The sequence below is a fragment of the Microtus ochrogaster genome, chromosome 19 (genome assembly GCF_000317375.1).
Source record: "Microtus ochrogaster isolate Prairie Vole_2 chromosome 19, MicOch1.0, whole genome shotgun sequence".
NCBI lineage: Eukaryota > Metazoa > Chordata > Mammalia > Rodentia > Cricetidae > Microtus > Microtus ochrogaster.
In genome coordinates, this window is record NC_022021.1 from 15,243,705 (window position 1) to 15,265,478 (window position 21,774).

At 38.4% G+C, this 21,774-nt stretch overlaps 1 protein-coding gene and 1 pseudogene across 2 annotated transcripts in view; both read right to left on the reverse strand.

Annotated features, from left to right (window-relative positions):
• Positions 1-21,774, reverse strand: part of Tmem161b (transmembrane protein 161B) — a 78,664-nt gene that overhangs the window by 51,133 nt on the left and 5,757 nt on the right. For both annotated transcript variants that reach the window (XM_005356530.3, XM_026783763.1), the window contains one exon: positions 1,686-1,789. In XM_005356530.3, the coding sequence (XP_005356587.1) occupies positions 1,686-1,789 (104 nt within the window). Of the gene's footprint in view, positions 1-1,685; positions 1,790-21,774 lie in introns of those variants that run through there.
• LOC106144005 lies at positions 17,778-21,186 on the reverse strand (annotated as a pseudogene).

A 21,774-nucleotide genomic window follows, 5' to 3' on the forward strand; every position in this document is an offset into this window, starting at 1 on the left:
GTGGTGGCAGGGAGGAGGCGGAAATCCTCAATAAATAAATAAAAAAAAATAAAAAAAATAAAAAAAAAGAATGTACTTAAAACATAAAACAGTAAGGATATGAAAGAAAAGAAGTAATCCTATTAAAATATGTCTATTAACAGAACTTCACTTAGCATTATTTTTACAAAATACAAACTCTGCTAACAAGAACAGTCAATATGACACATTCTTGTAAAAGATCAAACTCTAAGTGATGGGATAGCTCAGTAAGAACCCTTTAGATAAACAGTACCCTGGGTACAATTCCCAGTGGCACAAAAAAAGGAAAAACTCTATAACACATTATTCCAGTTAACAAGTTTATTTTATATAGTTTAAGGATTGCATGTTTTATTCTAAGTCATTTACTTAGAACTAATGATCCATTGTGCAGCTGTTATTTTATTTTTTCATAGTCTATGGAATACAAAGTAAGTAAACAAGATCATGGAAGGTATAGTAAAACTACATAACAAAATTTTAGGCATAGATACACGGGCTTCTCAATTTTATCAAAATATTTTATCACTATTTAAAATACATTAAACAGTTTATTTCACATTATCAGTATACATATACATATATAAGTGGGCAATATTAAAAACTTTTAAGCCTGAATATTTTTCTATATTTGTCACAAAAAGTATGAAACAGCAAACGTGAATAAAATGAAACATAAATTAAATAAAGGAAACTTAAAATTTTAAAGAGAATAGCTTTCTAAATTAAAGGCTTATTTGTCTTGCTTCCTAAAAGTATTAGTAAGAGAGCCACCCAGTGTGTTCAAATCTCAAAAGGTCTAAACAAAGTAACACAGTCGGCATCTGGCCAGTTACTGAAGTAGTCATGGCACCAAATTCATCACTGACCTTTCGGTAAGGGCACAGGAAGTACATATGGCTTATACAGATTTTCTGTAATACTATCATCTAATTTCTTTTCTTCTGATTTTACTATATTATACAAATTCTAGCATGTCAACCTAGGTTTTTTTGGAAGCAGTGGAGATAAACAGTATTAAGTTTGCAGTACAACAGATATATTTAAAGAATACAACATAATTCCACTCTGCCCATACTGAATTAAGGACATTAAAACAATAAAACAAAGAACATTAGTTCTTATACTAATTTTTTAAATTAAACCACCAAAAGTAGGAAGTTTTTCTAATTTCATTCAAACATTTAATTCACCACTTGGATTTCTAACTTTTCACCCTCTTGCTGACCAGCTTTTTTAACTAGAAAATAAACTTCCTATTCTCAGTGGTCAGAGAATAGATGAAAGAAGAAAAAGGAAGACTGGAAATAGGAACTGAATTCTTATTGCTTGCGCTGTTGCCTTTGTGCAATACATATAAACTACTATGTAAAGAGAAAGCAAGATTCTCAAAATCCTTCACTGTAATTTTAGAAACAGATTTGAATTAGTACATGGAGGACGTTACTCAGACTGGTAAGTTGAATGGAGACCACAGGTACCAGGCGTTATCCAGGTGAAGTGGTATATGCTTACAATACTGATATTGGGAGGCAGAAAGAGAAAGACGGGGAGGTGAAGACACCTAAACTACATAATAAATTCGAGACTAGCCTGGGTTACATGAAGCCTCTCTCAAAACAAACAGAAAAGTGCCCATTACAAACAGCCTCTCCCTTACTTACCTGCCATTACAGAGTAGCCAGCGAGCAAGAGAATAGTGAGGTATAATCTTCTGCATGACACTGGCCATCACCATGGTAACAACCAGCTGTATACCTATCACACCCTGTGTGAAAAAGGAAACAAATTTAACAATAAATTAATGTTTGGGGACCCTGTTGGAAAACTCTCTATACATTTTGAAAACTATATTTTAAAAAAACTGACTAGACGTTAAGAGCACTGGCTGCTGCTGCTCTTCCAAAGGTCAAGAGTTCAATTCCCAGCAAACACATGGTGGAGCACCTAAAATGAGATTTGGAGCCTTCTTCTGGTGAGTAGGCACACATGAAGACAAAACAATGTAGACATAGAAAAGTAAATAAATCTTTTTTTTTTTAAATCTCTTCCTTTGGCATTTAGGCTTACAAGACCACATACATAGTTTAAACTTACAGCACAGTATGGGATGTCACTCCTATAGACCTCTTCAGACTCCCAAAGTATCACACGTATGCAAATCCAAGTGAAATAAACTAAACACTCAAAATTTATACCCAATAAATACTCAACATAAATTAAGGATATCCGGTCAATTTTGGTGAAAATTCTGAGGTGCTGAGAAGGTATTTGTGTGTGTGTGTGCTTCATGAAATGTTCTGTACATATTTCAGCTCGTTTGCTTTTTAATGTCTGTTAGCTCCAGTATTTCTCTGAGTAGTGTTCGTTTGGATGACCCAACTGGTGAGGGTGAGGTAGTGAAATCTTCCACTCGGTGTTGCGGGAGACTAGACTCCTTCCTGATTGCGCAGAGGGCTGTTGTCTGGGACAGTTATCTGTAAGTTTTTTCCCCTTTAAATAAATATCACCCTATTAATCATAATTCCAAACTGGTGTGGCATTGTTTGCACTTACGCCTTCGCCTCAGTGGGAGTCAGTCATGTTGTGAGCGTCAATATGTGATTTAAGCTGTAGTAGGGTATCTTTTACTAACTTGGGTGCCCTTGTGTTTGTTTCATAAATGCTATGAATTTAAATGATGTCTTGGTGGATTTTTCCTAGAAGAGTATGTAGTGTCCTGCCCTATTATCTTCTGATTGGTTTTAGTTTGAAGTCTATTTTGTCAAATGTTAAAATGGCTATACCAGTTTGCTTCTTAGATCTGTTTGCTTGGAATATCTTTTTCTATTATTTTACCCTGACATGATGTCTATCCATGATGTTAAGGTCTGTTTCTTGGATACAGAAAGGTGAATTCTATTTTTGCTTTCATTCTATTAGTCTATGTCTTTTTACTTGAACATTGAGACCACTGAGGTTAAGAGATATCAATGAACACTGTTTGTTGATTCCTGTTAATTTGTGTGTGTAGTGCCATGTGTGTGTAAGTGTTTGTGTTCTCTTGATTTGCTGGTCTGAGATTACTATTTCTTGTGTTTTGTCCTGTGTAGCGCTTTTTGTTGGACTTGATTCATAGACAGATAGTGCTTAAATTTAGTTTTATCATGGAATGTCTAATTTTCTCCATTTATTGCGATTGAAAACAACCCAGGCTGTTGCCAAGACTATAGGTTGTCCTTGAGAAACTGATGACAAGGCCCTATTACTGAAGATACCACCTACAAAACTCATTAAACATGGAGAAGTCAACCTTGTGCCAACATAGAGCTTTCTGCATGCTAGCATCTTTGGTAAAGGCGGAAATGAAAATACCAACACAGCTACAAATCCTTGGTCAGCAAAGGTGTCCTGCCTACAAAATATGCGAGTGGCAATGGGAGCACAAACCTGGGGAATAAACAACCAATACTTGATTTGATTTAAGGCCTACTCCATGTGATGGAACCCTTATCCAACACTGTTTGGGTGACCAAGAATTTGAGATTAGATAGCCCAGGGACCTAGGGAAAAATCAAACACAATGATCTAGGAAAAGAACACAGCATTAAAATGACTCCTAATAACATTCTCCTATCCTCACAGATCAGTGCCCTTGTTCAACCAGCATCAGAGAAGCTTCTTTCTCAGACAGTCAAGAACAAATACAGAGACCCAGAGGTAGACATTATGCAAAGTGAGAGACCTTGCAATAACCAGCCTAGTGGGACACATCTATCAAGTCCTTTCCCTCAAGGCTCAGGAGATCTTACAAAGCCTTCAGCTAATAAGGAATGCAAGGGCCGGAGGGGATGAAGGACACCAAGGAAACAGGCCTTCCACACCAAAAGGATCCAAGCACATGTGAACTCACAGAGACTGAGGCAGAATGCACTGAGCCTGCACAGGTCTGCACCAGTTGAGATCCTAGAGTTGAAAGGAGAAGCTGACACATGCCCTATCCTTTACCCAGAAATAATCTATAAGTGACAACCACTTGCAAATGATAATTTAAGTTTTTCTAGGGGATTCTCAGGAAGAAACAAATTACTCTTGCTGCATGCCCAGCAAGAGATGGCCAATACAAAGGAAACTCCTAGAGCATCTTTGGAGGTTCCTTGTCTCATAATGTTGTGTCAAGGCTTTATTTTTTTTAAATTATATATATTTCTTTTGCCCTACATGTCTTTTGTGTATTACAGATAGAGCATCTTTCATTCCCTTCACATCCAAGGCTACATTATTTTATTTCATTCTCCACTCTTTCTCCTACTGCTCATAACAGAAGTTCTGCATCTTTTAACCCTGTATATAAGCACATAAAACTCCTAAACAGTATGCCAGAAGATTGGCTTACTCAGAATTATAAATTTAAAAAGCAAACCACTTCTAGTTAGTAAAGTGTTACAGACAAAGTTAGCCTCACTCAACCTGGCCTTGAAAATTGACAGTAGCCCAGAGTCTTCAAGGTCAGTGGTACTGACTCTCACAGACACAGACGATGTAACAGTTCAGTCATCTCTGTCCAATAGTAAAACCATATTTTAGTTGCATTTAATAAAAGTCGCTACTATAAAAAGCTACTCCAGCAAGATTGATCTAGAATATGTATATGACAGAATGTGATAAACTAGGGGAAAAATATTGCTCCTCTTCCTTCAAATCACAAACTGTAGTGAGATACTGCTAAAAGCATTACTGCTAAAGATATAGGCCATGTAAGTAAGACACAAATAATCCAACAAAAATCTGGGAAACAGTTTTAATGATCTACATTTGAAAATAATGACGCTGTACCTTTGTACCCAGCATTCTGGGGATGATGTTGAAAAATTCAGAAACTGATCAAATATAGAGACAAAAGAGAACTAAGAACTTAACTTGAGAAAAGCAAATGCTTTTTATTTATATTTATTTATTTGTTTGTTTTGTTTTTCCAGACAGGGTTTCTCTGTAGCTTTGGGGCATATCCTAGAACTAGCTATAAGAAAGCTGGTATATTCTCAGTATTCTAGTCCATGTGTGACTAAAAACTGATCAATGCAAAAGCATAACTCTAATCTGTTCAATTACTATGTCACTTTCCTCTTCTGAAATGAAGCTGAAAATAGCTTTCAAAACTCCACCTACCTGCTGTGCTAACCACATTCTTAGACAACAGCAATCGTTCAGCTTTCTAAGAGAAGTCTGCCCTAGAATGTGAGTCACTGTTAGATGACTAAAACGTCTACTAAAGAAAATCTAACTTTAACCCGAAAATAGGAACCTACAGCAAGGTTCACTTTAAATTTATGTGAAAAAAATTTGACCACAGATACTCTTTTTCATACACATACATGAAGACCACCCAGAGTACATTATCAAATTATAAGTTTTGGAAAAATGTTTCATTAATTTGCTATTTTACTAGTACTAACAGACATTAGCAATTTTAATATTCACCCCAGAATTGAACATTTTAAAGTCTCTTAAATGTCCTGAATATTTTTCCTTGATTCTTTAACAGGGGATACTTAAATAAATGTAACTCTGAAGTAAACAAATTTTACAACAAAAGACTTATAAACTGATACACTGAAGCTACAAAGACCATCACAGTTGAATCTTAGCATGCTACAACAGAGGGGCCTTAATGGTTTTATTAATGATTCAAAACAGTAGCTTGGCCAAACAGATAGTTCTATCTGGATCCACTGCCTCTAAGTTCAGACTCCCTTGACAACTAAAACTGGGATAATTAATTAATGAAATACTTTAGGGACCCAAGACTCGGGTAAAGCCTACAGTACCTTGTGGTTACAGGTCTAGTAACCTGAGGCCATGGACAGCAAGGAAAAGTTACATCTTTAGTTATCTAGAAGAATGATCATTCAATTTTTGTCATTAATAGTTTCTGAGTAGGTTAAAAATCTTACCAATGAAAACTAATTCTCCAATAAGTAAAATATATAACAAACACCAACTGTCTCTTCTGCTTGTCAACAATGGAAATAAAATTTCTATAGTGAAATACAAACATGCTGCAATTTTAAATTTCAAACTTTGAAAATTATATCACCCTTGGTGGAGTTGACATTTTGTTATGTTTCATTAAACTAGCTCTCCTGCTGACAAACAAATTGAAAGGAAACACAACACACTGTTTACTATTAGAGGGTATATTTACATATAAACTTGGGACTCAGGATCACCCCAAATGGTTTCAATTATCATCTCCCTTACAAAAAAAGGGAAAGGCTATTACCCATCGACCTCCCCGTTTTTTTTTCTTTTTTGTTTCTCAACTGTTTAAAGCACTTTAGTGACTGAGATCAAGACAGACTGAAGCAGATTTCTTAAACATGTAAAAATCATTTTTACTCTAAAAATAGGACTTGCCATTTCAACCTAGATTGATAAAAAACTTAAGCACTCACACTTTCAGCATTTAAACAAGCCTCTAGACAATTAGCAAAGGAAAGCAGAATTTAAATGACCAAAATCATACAACTACCTGCTCATAGACTTGGCACCTAATTTCAAATGTAATGATTTTTCTACTAAAGTCTACTGAATTCACTTAATTAATATGCATTATTAAAGAACAAGCTATTATATGGTGCTTCAGAATACTAGAAAGCAACTCGTGCATGTTTTTTACTTTAATGAGAAGTTGGCACATACCTCAGATGAGAGATGCATATTATATTCAAAAGTGATAAGCAGATAGGAAGTCTATGATAACACAACAAAAGGAAAGAGAAATTACGAACAAACTATGAAAGGTTACCTTGGGAGGTCAAGTAGTATTCAGGAGGCAGTAATTTGGTCAATCAACACTGCTAACTGCCTTAAGAGAAAGATTAGAAGGCAAAACCATATAGTAAAAGGTAGACTATTGATATAGATATGAATAATTTGCATTAGTATAGATTTTGCTTTATTGTAGAGATTTAAGGTCAATTTTGTTATATATATATATATATGTATTTCTGATCTTGATTAAGGTATTGTGATTGTGTAGTTCATTTAAAAATGTAATGTATATAGGTAGTTAATAGATAATAATAATAGTCAAGTTTATAGTCATGTTAGTTAATATTTTCTAGATGTACATAGATATATTTTAGATAGGCATTCTTCATATCTTTCAAAACTTATAGAATATGGCATTTTAAATGTTTTAGTAACTTAGGGTTTTTCATGACAATGAGACATTCTGCTCCTGGCAGCACCAATCTACTTCAAGAAGAAGATGGGCATTGAAGAGGATCCTTATGGAGTTTGATAGCTATTTGGGCAAGAAACTGCTCTTGCCTGGACTATTGCATAAACTGGACACAGAGAACCCGCAGAGAGAGGACTACTGAACTTGTCTAAAGGTGAGATGATCTTTCGGGGTTCCTGATTCATGAAAGAGTCTGCGAGACGTTCTGCAGGACATAACAGATAGTGACTGAACTGACTTTGAATTTTCCTGCTTCATGGAAATGTCTGCTGGATACTATGGACCTGAAGGCTGAAGATTGATGCCCCAACTGTACAGAGGAACTTTGGGTGACTGTCCAGGCAGCGAGATGTCTCTGTCATTTCTAGAGTTTTGTAAGTTTCTTATTTCTTGTTTGCTTAGGTAATATTGTATCTTTTTGGAATCTTTGATGGAGTTAAAGTTAGTCATAGTTATAGTTTTCCTTAGTTATGATGAAGATTATTGTAATTTTTACTTGATAACTGTTTTGTTATATGTAATTTTGCTATGTTAAAGTTAAAGCCTTCCTTTTTTTGTTTAAACAGAAAAAGGAGAAGTGATGTGGGAGTGTCATATATCAATCTGTTGATTTCATTGGATAAGTAATAAACAAACTGCTTAGGCTCATAGCTTAGAACATAGGTGGGTGGAGTAAACAGAACAGAATGCTGGGAGGAAGAGGAAGTGAGCTCAGAGTCAACAGCTCTGCTGTCTGGAGCAGAGACGCCATGCTCCCATCTCCAGGGCGGACGCGAGAGCTCTGCTCTCTGAGACACACGCGATGAAGCTCCGACCCAGGATGGACGTAGGCTAGAATCTTCCTGGTAAGACCGGTGCTCACTAAGACTGGTGCTCACAGATTATTATTATAGATGGGTTGATCGGGATATCAGAATTAGCCAGTAAGGGCTAGAGCTAAAGGGCCAAGCAGTGTTTAAATGAATACAGTTTGTGTGTTGTTATTTCGGGCATAAGCTTGTGGGCAGCGGGGTGCTGGGGACACAGCCCCGCCGGTCCTACTACTACAGACTATCGAATTTAAAATTTAACATTAAGGCTATAATGCCATGGAAAGTGGTATGATATGATGAGTAGTTCAGAAATATTCCTCTGGATACCAAGAACAAACGAGGAAAGCCCAGCAGCACTAGGACAACTGGCTCAAACCTGAGAAGTGGACCTAACGTTTAAGTAAGCAGGGAAGCACCATTTTCATACTTTAGTGACAAGAACTATGTAAGTCTGTGACTGTGTATGTATAGTGTAACAGAGATAAATTAATAATTTTGAACAATAACAAAGCACTATGAATCAAATTATATCATCATAGAAGTAAGTATAAATCTAAAAAGCAAAAATACACTGTCCTGCTAGTTATAACACATGCCTATAATCTCAGCAAGCTGAAGCAGGAAGATAACAAATTTGATGCTAGACTTGGCTACAAAGAGTTGTTATTCACCCTGGGCTACAACTTTCCTAGCCCCTTCCCATCTGCCTTTCCATCTTCTGTAATGAAATGTGTTCTCCTGCCTCATGACAGCATCAGAAACAAGGGAGCAGCTGACATGGACTGACACTTCTAACACTGTAAACCAAAATAAACCTTTCTTTTTTAAAACAATTTTGTCAGGTATTTTTTTCATGGCAACAAAGCATCTAACTTGGAAGGTATATACCTTTCATTTCCTGTTTGATGAAAGTATCACTTTGGAAGTCTAAGTAATCAGAAATAAGGCAATGAACATGGCATATACAAAATTAGACACATTAGTAAACTGCTTAATTAAAGAGAAACTCTAGGACAAAAGGGCAGTTGAACCCAGGAGGAATGAACAGAGAGAGACCACTCCAGACAAAAATCAAACTGCATATGACTGAGTATAAAGGGTACAGAGGAGGAAGGCTCAACAGTTCGGCAAGCTGATTCCGTTTGGGTGGATGGTGGAATATAAGAAGTGGTAGACAGAAAGAATCCCAAGAAGCAGTTGACAAGCCTCAGGGAGGCATCCCAAAAAACACTTGGCTAAGCACAGGTCTTCAGAAAATACATGTTTTCTGGTGTGGTAAGGCTAATCAATCTGCTCGAAGCAGACTGACGGAAATCAGGTTTGGAAGAGTGCTATGACTTAATTTACAGGAAAACGTAAGCTGGTAAGCATTAAATTTACCAAGGACCCATTCAATTACTGTCTTAATGTATGAGTTACACAAGAAACCAAAAGCCCAGGATCCTTGGTGAATTTAGCACAGAACACAGCAAGTAACACTGAAGGACATTTCACTTAGGCAATGCTTAAGACTGATAAAAAAAAATGCATATACAGTAGATCTTTGTAGTGTGTAAAATATATTCAACCCCAAATAGTTCTGAATATGTTTTACTTAGCTACTTAAACTGTTGTTTCTTTAGACTTCCAACTGATAACACCAACCTGTCTGCTCTTTAGATAAAAACTAATGAAACACTACTCCCTTTGACATGTAAATACAAGTGTGATATGGCTATTCTAGAGCCAGCAGCCCAAGGAGTCAAGCAATGTCTAAGTTCAATGCGAAAGGATTTATTTCTTTCCTGGTATATTGATTTCATCTAAATGTTAACCCATACCACCACCTACAAGCAAAAGATGATAAACTATAAGATAAACATCATTGTATAGCATTTCAGTAACCCTAAGGAATAATTAAGCCTACCAAATGTGGTTGGGAAAGCCTGGTTCAAGGAATGTTATCTAACCTAGTCTAAAAAAGTTAAAAAAAGGACCCCACTCAAGGGCTGCCCCAGTCAGGGCAACAAGCAGGCTTACAGCAGATCCACACCTATGCTTCTCCCTAGACTCCTCCCCCTCCCCCCCAAGTCTCATCTCCACCTCTGCAGCAGAACGCTTGCTGAGGTCTGCCTTTTCTCTCTGACCCTATCCCCAAGACATCACAACATCCTCTCAAAGCTTCCTTCCTCCAACTCACCCCAGTATCGCAGCCTCCAACACCAGCAGACATTTCCTGGGAACACACCGGCTAAGCAGGCCAGAAAACAGGTAAACCAACTAAAGACTTTCATCCCTCCCTCCTCCCTGTCAAATCCAATTTCCCAGTCTCACCCCCAACTCTGCAGCAGAACTCCTTGCTTCCTATTCCCATGTCCTGTGTATTCATTCCCCTTCTAAACTCCTTCCCCCAACTCAGCACTCCATCTCATCTCCCCACTCGAGCATGCTCAGACTATGCATGACAGAAAACCAGGTAGGCTACCTGTAGATTCTTCTCCCTCTGTTCCACAGATCCAATATCCCAGCCTCAATCCCAGCTCTGTAATGGATCACCTGCTGCAGCCTCCCTTCCCCTCTACCCACATCTCCTATGGATCCCATAGATCTTCCTCTCCAACTTCCATCTCCACACTTGTTGCTTTATCCCAGACCCCAACTCCAGCAAGTATTCGAAGCCACAAGGAAAGCAGAAAGGTCCTCTGTAGCTCTTCCCCTCACGCTTATTTCCTCTAGATCCGCCCCGCAGTCCCATTCCCAGAGCTACAGCAGAGCCTCTGTGGTGACCACTGACCACCCACTTCCCCATTCCAAGGAGACAAAGTGAGCATATCTTTGTTGACCACTGTTCTCCTCAACCTCTAGCCTATGCCCACTCCCAAGTGTCAGCTCCTAGTACCCAGAAAAAACGTTTTACCTGGAACCCCCAGTGGTCACAACTATTAAGTCCATAGAAAATTTCCTACCAGGAAACACATAGGTATGACACCCCCCAAAAAGTCCAGAGAAAAAACAGAAACCAAGGAACAAAACACCCACCCAACAAAGCCAAATACAGAAATCAGCACCTATGCCTATAATCAACCCAATCCCAGATGCCTAGACACCAGTGTTAAAAATCACAATCAAAAAAACACAGCCAGAGCAATACGTCCCTTCTAGAATCCAGCTATTCTACCACAGCAGGCCCTGAATATTCCAACATAGCTGACGCACAATAAACCTTAAAACCACCTGTAAGAAGATTATAGAGGTCCAGAAGAAGTTAAGAAATCCTTTAAAGAAATCCAGGAAAAGACAACAGGAAAAGAAACAGTGTAAGGAAATGAATAAAACTGTCAATGACCTGAAGACAGACAGAGAATCAATAAAGAAAACACACACTACGGGAATTCTGGGAATGAAAAGTTTAGGAACTGAAACAGGAACTAGGAGGCAAATTCATGAACAGAATACAAGTGCATCTTACACTCATCAGAATAGCTATGATCAACGCAATAACACAAATGACAGCTCATACAGGCAATGATGTGGAATGGGGAAACTTCACTCCTCCACTGCTGCTGGGAGTGCAAACTTGTACAATCACTATGGAAATGGGAATGGTGGTTCCTGAGAAAAATGGAAATCCATCTACTTTTAAGACCTAGCTATAGCACTTCTGGGCATATACACAAACGATGCTCCATCCTATGAAAAGGACATTGCTCAACTATGCTCATTGTTGCTCTAGTCATAACAGCCAGAGATTGGAAACAACCTAAATATGATACATTTACACAATGGAGTTGTTAAAAAAATTAGATCAGACAATTTGCAGGCAAATGAGTGGAACTAGAAATAAATCATTCTGAGTGAGGTAGCCCAGATCCAGAAAGGTAAATATGTGTGTTATGTATTCACTTATATGTGGATATTAGCCATTAAATAAATGATAAGCAACCTAAACTCTTTAGACCCAGAGAGGTTAAGTATGGAGGCAGGAACTAATGGGGATGCGTGGATCTCCCTGAAAGGAGGAAATAGGAGTAGACTGGGGCACTGCGAGATGCTAAAAGAGCACCAGGTGGGGATGGGGAAGGGAGATAAGGTTGAGGAAGAATGTGGGGAGAGACTGTTGTGTGGAGCAAAAATGTGAGCCTATTTCCACCCCGTCTAAAGGTCAGGGAGTTGGAACTTACTTCTGTTCCCTTCAAGGTTATAGTCTGTTTCTATCTCAAACAAAGGCCCTACCTTGATTTAGGTCAGAGTTCTGCTTTCTCAAGGTTATTGTCAACAGGTGTGGCTAATATCTAGACCTTGATTTCAGGTATTAAAAGTAGATCTGTTTCTACTTCAAACAAAAGTCTAAAGATCGAACTAAGTTCCTACTCCTTTAGAGAGATAACAACAGATTCCATCCTAGGAGTGGTTTGCCTACAGAATGTTTTGATCTAGGGTATGAGTGTTACTTGTCTTGTTCTAGAAGCACAATGTTTAACTAAGAATGTAGCCCACAACCTTCAACTGGTCCTTGTATCATGCTAACAGGTTTTTTTTTTTAAAAAAAATCTTACTCCTACATTTTAGGGTGGGGGTATTTTAAGCAAATGGAAACTGAACGCAGGTGGTTTCAGTATTCACCGGAACTCCCTCCCATACTATCCTATGCTTCTGCTTGTTGTTTTCACTCGTGTCCGCATTCTCTTTACTTATTGTTCTAATCCCCACACCCTACCCTGGTAAGTGGTGTCCTTGTCCAAATTGGTCTCCAGCACAGCTAGAATTAAGGGATGTTTGAGGTACATAGTAGAAATTTCGTAAAATACATGAAGGGGATCCTAATGAAGTTTCTTAATAATGGCCATCCCTTGTCACCAAGCAAGTCTACTGTGATGGCCAAATTTGAACAAAACTATTAACCACCCATTTTATGCCCTCTCCATGATCCCAAGTTCCCCCAAATTTCAGAAAAGAGTGGAACTCCACCCTGGGTATGACTGATGAGGGTAAGATTGATGACAGCCACTAACAACATGACTAATGACAGCTACTAACTACACGCCTCAACCACACTTGATGTATTTTTAACTACTTTACTCTTCAATTCTGTACCTCCCCTCACTATAACCAATCAGGTCAAATGTCAGCTACCCCAAAACCCTCTGACAGGGCTGTGATCCACTTGTGGTTTTCCCTATATAAACCCTAATTTGTAAATGCTCAGGACCATTCTCCTCCACCCGCTGCGCCAGAGTGTTGGACAGTGGACCAAGCTCAGGCTTGTAATCAATTAAACTCCTTTGTGTTTGCATCAGATACAGGCTTTGTGGTGGTCTTGTTTGGGGGTCTCACAACACAGACATAATACTACTAGTACTGGGACTGGTTGCATTCAATTTTGTTGTTGGCCAAGCGGGTCCCATGAAAACCTTAAGGTAACAGTGGCACAGAACTTGAGGGAGTAGCCAACCAGTGTCTGACTTGACTTGCGGTCCCTTCACGAGATGGAACCCATAGCCAACACTGTTTGAATGACCAAGAACCAGACACTAGATAGCTCAGAGACCTAAGGTAAAACCAAATACTATGGATCTGGAAAAAAAAATAACTTTTTAAAAAGTAACAATAAAATGATTCTTAATGATATTCTACTAAACTCATAGATCAGTGCTTTAGTCAATCATCCTCAGAGAAGCTTCCTCCTGAAGCAAATGGGAACAAATATAGAAACCCATAGCCAGATATTACACACATGGTGTGTGTGTGGGGGGGTCTCATCAGATCCCTCCCCTCAGAGCTCAGGAAACCCTGTAAAAGAGGAAGTAGAAAGAATTTAAAAGCCAGAGCAAATGGAGGAACCAGGAAAACAAGGCCCTCTGAAACAACTAAGCAAAGCTCATATGAACTCAGAGTAAAGCAGCAAGAACAGAGCCTACACCAGATCCTGTGTGTGTGTGTGTGTGTGTGTGTGTGTGTGTTATAGTTTTAAGCCAATAGTTTAGGAATATTTCTGGCTAACTCTTATATCTAAATTAATTCATTTCTGTTATTTGTATGTTGTCATGATGGTGTGGCCTACCAGCAAGGTGAGCCTCTTTCTCCTTTGACAACTACATGGCATCTCCTTGACTCTACCTACTCTCTTTATATCTCTGTTCAGATTTTCCCCTTGGCTTTATTCTGCCCTGTCATAGCCTGAAGCAGCTTCTTTACTAATCAATTCACAACATAGAGAGGAGAATCTCACATCAACTAAGCTTATAAGTGCACTTATAGTTTCTAAAACAAACTTAAATTAAGAAATTCAGTTATAATTTAAAGTGATAAATAGAAAAGCCAAGAAAATTTAAACACATATCCCAAAATTAAATATTGTGAATATTTTAACAAATTAAGTAACAAAACGCATTGTACAAGTAGTTCTGGCACTAGCTACACAATAATTAGAAATGTTTTCTCTCCCAGACTTATTTCTTATCTCTAAAATAACGGGCAAATGATCTCTCAGATCCCAAGCAATTCTTACTGTTTATGACTGTAGCAATTTTAACTTAATACACATCTAGCACTTAGAAGCGTTAAACGTTAGGTTTTCAGCTAGTGGTAGTACATAATTATCTTTTCCTTAAAAGGACTGAATAAGCTAAAATTTATAAGAAGCTTAAAAGGAAACCAAGAGTTGAGCTACAAGAGACTTATGACTTATGAAAGCCTAATGTTTTATTTTATTTCTGAAATCCATTGCAGAAACTTAGTCAATTCTCTCTTTAAACGACTTGGGCTTTTTTGTTTGTTTTAACGGTACAAGATTTTTCTCTAATCAGTGGGTATGAAGAGAAAGTAGTTGGCGATATCACATAGCACTGGGAAAAAACGAAATATAATTTCATATTTGAGGGTATGCTGCACACATTTGTAATCTTGGCACTTAGGAGATGTTTATCAGGATGGTGAGTTCACGGCCATCTTGGTCTACAGAGTTAAGTTCCAAGACGGCCTGAAGTCTACACTAGAGGGAGAGACACAGAGAACATAAGAACTATGATGACCACAAACACTTGTAGAAAAATGATTAATAGATAAATTATAAAAATAAAATGTAAGCACCCAATAAAATTAGCTGAAATTAATAAAATTAGCTGAAATTATACTAGAAAATAGTTTCAATCCTAAAAAAAAAATGTCTTAAAATTAAGGTCATAATCAACAGTGTAGTGAAGTGTTTCAGGTTTTTTTCTGTGTTTTTAATGATCAGAAAAACATGCTGACAATTACTTCCAAAATTTAGTTCCCAAGTCTTCTACATTTTTTTGTCTTAAAGAACATAATATCAATTTTAACCACAATAAATTAAAAACTTAGTTGAGCATGGTAGCATACAGATATAATCCCAGCTCCTGGAGGGTTGTGGTGGAGGGATCAAGAGCTTGAGGCAGCAGGAAAGACAGAGTAATAAGTCCCATACTAGTTTAATAATTAGCAAGAAACAGTGGCAAAAAGCATAAAGCAATTCCTTTAAGTTAAGAAATGAGTTTTCTCTTTGAACAAGGCTAAACAGAAAGGAATAGTTCTAGTGACAGAACACTTACACAGACATTCCCACAAGATTGAAGAATATGAACCATTTGTAATTAATCACTTATCATCATAAATATGGTTCAAGTCTTTGTAATGATAAAAATATTTAAATATGACAAGCTAATAGAATTTTGGCTTTGGTGGAAAAAAAAAGAAAGAAAGCAGAAAACAGAAGGTGACCTTGCTTTTCAAAAGTAGATCATGACATTAGAGCCAATAATCAAATAAAGATTACAAACACCAGTTGAGTACTACACAGTGTGAAGGACAAGCAGATAATTCAGATAACTGGGATTATTAAAGACTATTTATCACAGAGATAAAAATGTGAAGTTTGCTTTAAAAGGTAAACACAGGGTTGTATCTTAGTAGTCAAACCCTTCCCTTAGCATTTCAAACATAGTAAAACTAAAACCTTAGGGTGCTAAGTATTCATGGCAGGCATCAACTATTGGCAACCTACAATGAAATATACATAAAACAGAATCTGCTAAAGGTTCCTCCTGACATGCTTGCTGGCTGCAATGGTAAGGGTTTCCTTTCCTTTCTTTCCCAGTGCCCATCCACATTAACCACCTCTTCACCATCCAAAGCTCTGCACCCAAGAACTTGCTGCAAAGATACTATCACTGCCATTCAGCGGGTGTTCGAACCTGTGACATGTACGGCAGAGTAACTATAAATATGAACCAACAATTGTAAATTTATATAAAGTATGACAGGTTTTTAAAATGTGATTTCTCTTGTAACACAAATAAAAAGTTGTTGAGCATAAACAAAAAGACAATATCTCATCAAAAGTCCTATTTTTCCTCTGAAAAAAGATGTCTGTGATGATTAACGCATTAGTGGTGGCGAAGAAGTGACATGGAGAGATGGTCTTTGGGTTGGCTGACCATATGGAAGGGAAGATTAGAGATTTTACAGCTCCCATGGAAGTAAAGTTTCAGCTGTAAGCAACAGTCATTACAAGCACATGGGAGGGGAGGGAGACAACTGCTGGAGACCAAGGGGAAAGCAGGGTGCCACAGGCTTGGGACGAGTGTGATAAAGAAAACCTACAGTAATGAAGGAATTCCAGTTCAGAGCTCCACATCTCCATCTCCTTCTAACTCATCACCCTTACTTCATGCCCATGCCCAGACTTAAATGATTAATACTCTGGTATTATTATACATTTAAGGCAAAAGAGGCACTACGGAATCTACACTGTGACTCACTGTAGCAGTGTAAGAAGTTGAGCACTTACTTGCCTTAGAAATGCCAACCATACTATGCCTAACAGTAATGACTAATTCCTGTAATACTATTTGTTATGTTATCAACTAGACTTGGGAAGATTTTCCAAAAGTAAGTATATAACAGCTATAAAAATTACTACTTTGTTTTTCTTTTTCTTTTTTTTTTTTTTTTGGTTATAGAAGTTATAAAAGTAAATCTGCTGGCCTGGCCTGTCACCTGGGTACCCTGTCCCTTTAAGAGACAAGCTCCGTCCACTCCCAATCTCCCCACTCCAGCCAGGCAAGCGGATCTCCCACCACTCTGTCTATCCTTCTTCCAGAGAGGCAGCTTCTGCCTCTCTACCTTCTCCCCTATCCCCTTCTTTCTTCTCCTTCTCTCTCTCTCTTCTCCCCCCACACCCAAATAAACTTTAAACCCAAGCACTCTCTGCATAGCCCATCTATCTGTATCCCACCCGTCCAGGGAACCAGCCCACTTCCATCCCTTGTGGGACTAGCCTGGGGTCATGTGCATCATGAATGATACAATAGGGCCTGAATTTAGGGTCTTCCACATGCTGTGCTAAGCAAGTACTCTGCCATTGAGTTATCTATCTCCAGCCTAGTGGAAAGTGGGAAGAGTACATTGTCCAGGCTGGCCTTACACTCTATAGTCCAGGCTCGCTTGAATCTGTGATCCTCTTGCCTCAGTCTCTAGAGTAGCTAGGATTTTAAGTTTGAACCAACAGGACTAACAAAAATAATCTGATTATTTCATATTATAATATTATTTCTATAAGAAAATGGTTTCTAATCTTTAACATTGGATTAAACTTGTGAAATCTAATTCTTTTATAAGCTAAAAGTTATCAAATTAAACAATAATCAGCCTGGCTAAGTAGCACAGTGGAACAGGAAAAACAGGCTTAGAAGTCAAATTCTGTCACTGCTATCTATTTCTTTTTTTTTTTTCTCAGAATAGGAAAATTTATTACTGTGCTTCCACTGTCAAAATTTAGGATCTTGGTCTTTCCTTCTTTGTACAGGGCCAAAAGGGACACGTTGGCTACTTTAACAACCTTAAAGCAGACTCCAGGAATATCACCTACAGCGTGACCCTTTCGACCAAATCCAGCAACCAGAACGTCACCGTTTTCCTCAATGAAGTTCAAGCAACCATCATTGGGGACGAAAGCTGTGATCTTCTTGCTGTTCTTGATGAGCTGCACCCTGACACACTTCCTGATAGCAGAATCTGGCTCCTTGGCGTCAACTCCTACTTTTTCCAGCACAATTCCCTTGGCATGAGAGGCACCTCCAAAAGGATTGGCCTTCAGGGCTGTGCCCAAGTGGGCTTTCTTGTACTGTTTGTGATGCCACTTCTGGTCCCTCGGTGGCTGCGGAGCTTCCTGAGCCCCGCCCTCACTGCTATCTATTTCTTTGGACAAGTTCCTCTAATTTTGTTGTGCCTCAGTCTATAAAATGGAATTTAAAAGAACACAAAACCCCAGAACTTACATACTTCATAAGGATTTCAGTGAAGTTCACTTTTAGAATACCTGATAAATTCCAACTGCTAAATAAACTTAGCTATTACAGTTACTGATGAAAAGTAAAACTCAATTTTGATCACCTGTAGTGCTTTGAAAGTCTTTGACTTTATGGACTCTTAGTTTTTATCCTGCTGCTGTGATAGCCTGACAAAGGTAACTCAGGGAAGCCAGGGCTTATTGGTATGCAATTCTAGCTGCAGTCTAGCTATGCAGAGAAGGAAGGGGCAGGAAGTGAAGTCAAGATCACCCAGCAGGGAACCAACACACTCAGGCTAGTGATCACCTTGTTTTCTCCTTCCTATGGAACACTTCACCTACAGAGAGGGGGGGCCTTCCTACCACAATTAAGGTTAATTTTCTTAGGAAAAACTGAAATTGCTCTCCCTTTTCCCCAAACTTTACACTTTATGCCAGAAAACCACAAATGATATCCCATCTACTTTAATAATAGAATTACTCTTTCAGTTTAATATAAGTGTTGTGAAGGTACAACTGAGATTATTGGCGCCTGAGGTATATTTTTCTCAGAACTTGAAGCAGAGTACTTTGTGGCAGGCACACTGTGGACCCAACAATAATAGCAAGGTTGCAGAATACAATCTAACATACAAAAATCAGGACCTCACACCAGCATAGACCAAGACCTTGCCTTTAAAACTATCTGTTTAGCTGAAGATACATCACAGTGGTAGAGCACCTGCATACTATTAAAGTCTTAGGCTTATTCTTCAGCATCGAACAAAACAACAACAGCATTTTTTGTTTGTTTGTTTTTTTTGTTTTTAGAGACAGGGTTTCTCTGTGGCTTTGGAGCCTGTCCTGGAACTAGCTCTGCAGACCAGGCTGGTCTCGAACTCACAAAGATCCGCCTGCCTCTGCCTCCCGAGTGCTGGGATTAAAGGCGTGCGCCACCATCGCCCGGCAACAATAACATTTTTATATCAGTATTCCATACAAAGTAAAAGATTTACGTGTCTAAGAAAATAAGCCAGACACACACCAATCCCAATTTGAGAGAAATTGGAAAGGAATCACCACAAACTGGACATCAACCTGGTGTCCATAAGAAGCATCAAGCCAGCAAGGACTATGATGTGAGACCCTCCCTGCCCTAAAAACAGAAAGATAAAATATGAGCTGAACTAAAAGATGGATGACCAAAGCAGAGAGCAAAATAAATGGAAGACATTCCAGGTTCACGGCCAGGCAAGACTAAACATTGTCATGACATGAATCCTCTTCAGCATGATCCACACCAACTTATGACCAAGCAAAGTCATGGGAAGAAGGGCTGGAGAGATGGCTCTGTAGCTAAGAATATGTACCGCTCTTGCAGAGAACCACAGTGTGGTTTCTAGTAGTCACTGCAGACAGACCACAGGCCTGTAACTTTCTATGAGGGGATCTAATGCGTCCAGTCTCCTTGCGCACCTGCACTCGAGCACACATATACAGAGACAAATAATTAAAAATAATAAATCTCCAAAATTATGGAAAATTATTCAATAAATTAAAAAACTAATTCCAAAATTTATAAAGACAGGCAAAAGAGATAGAACAAAAAAAGAAAATACTGAAGAAAAAGTTAGAAGAATAACATTAATAGATTTCAAGTCTTATTATAATGTTGTAGTACTCAAAAAAAGTGCAGTGCTGAAAAAAAGACAAATTAACACAATAGGAAATGAAGGCCAGATATAGGCCTACAAAAATTTGCTTGACTGAACTTTGACAGTGAAGAATATCAGAAAAACAAAAAAGAAAAGTCAGTCTTCTAAAAAAAAATGATATTAGAACAATTATTTCACATTGAAAATGAAACTAGACATACGCTTACTCTCTTACAAAAATTTATTTGAAACATCATAGGTGTAAAAGACAAAACTTAAAGAGTCCCTATAAGACAACTTGTTGACCTTGCGTATAGCATAGATTTTCTAGACCTAACAATAAGGCCAAGTCCATTCATTAGAGAAAAACATTAGTGGAGGGGGCTAAAGACATGGATCAGCATGGTTTGATTCCCAGCACCCATAGCACAGATCCCAGTCCAGGGAATCTTAGGCCCTCTTCCAACCTTCACAGTTATCAGGGATGCATGTGGTACACATGTATGCATGCAGACAACCCACCCAGAAAAATAATTTCAAAACCAAACAACAAAAGTATTTAAAAATAATTTAGTCAATCTAAGCATGGTAGTCCACCCTGTTGGGTAAAACTTTCCTCAGATACTGAAACATTACATTCTTTAGGGAAGAAGCTTTCAAATACAAAGGTAAACAACTCAAAATAGCTTTAGAAAGCCCTGGAACTGACCGGATTCACTAGGCCTCCTGGCCTCCCCCCGGGCAGAGTAGGCAATAAAGCTGAAGTGTTCCCCTCAGACAGAAGGAAGCCAGGCTTGAAAGAAGACTCAGACTAGCCAAGCTGCAAAGACTTGAGCCCACAACAGCTACCTGAAGAAACAGAAGCCTGCCACACTGCCTGGAAGAGGTTTAGACCAACAGATGCACGTGGAACAGACACTCTCCAACCTGCTGAGCTGTGAAGAGTGCTCTAAATTCCCAACTTTGTGGACTGCCATCTATGCTGGGGGAGGGGCCTGGTGATACAACTGTCTGAAGAGTCATTTCTGCTCCTGTGAGCAAGCCCACACCCATATTCCATAAGTAACCCCAAGAGAACTCACCAAGTTGGATTTTGGTGTTATCTCTATTTAGGTCTGTCATGGGCTCCCTATCTGGAATGAGTAGTCTTGTGTTTCCCCAGGAAAAGTTTTGACACATAACATACTCCTGAAATTCATGTACCATGATGGCAGAGTGCTTGACTGGCAAGCACAAGCCCTGGGTCTGTCTTAGAATAAAGAAAAGAGAGGGATAGAAGAAACAGTAGGAAAGGAAAAAGAAAACTATCAAGACACAAAGACATGGGGAAATAACCTTAAATAGTGATTACAGAGCAGAAGACAGTCTGCAAGGATTATGGTTCCAATTATACAACATTCTGGGATGTTTTGATTACAGTGAAAAATATCAGGTGTTGCCAGAGAAAGGGAAAGAAGAAGTATAAAATTAATAAAGCATTGAGACTTCCAGGGGAGTTAAAATAATCTTACATAATAATAATAGAGACAGAGAATGATCAATTCATCCAAACCCACAAAAAGTGTATTAAAAACGAGTCCTGGGTTGGTGACATGACTCAGTAGACAAAGGTGTTTGCCACCGCCATCAAACATGATAAACTGAGTTCTATCCCCTGAATCCATGTGGTGGAAGAAGAAAATCAGCTCCCATTAGCTGCCCTTTACTGCCATATGCACGCTAAGGTGGAAGTGCACACAAGCAAACATGTTTTTTAAAAAAGGATTCCTAATACAGAAATAGACTCGGGGTGAT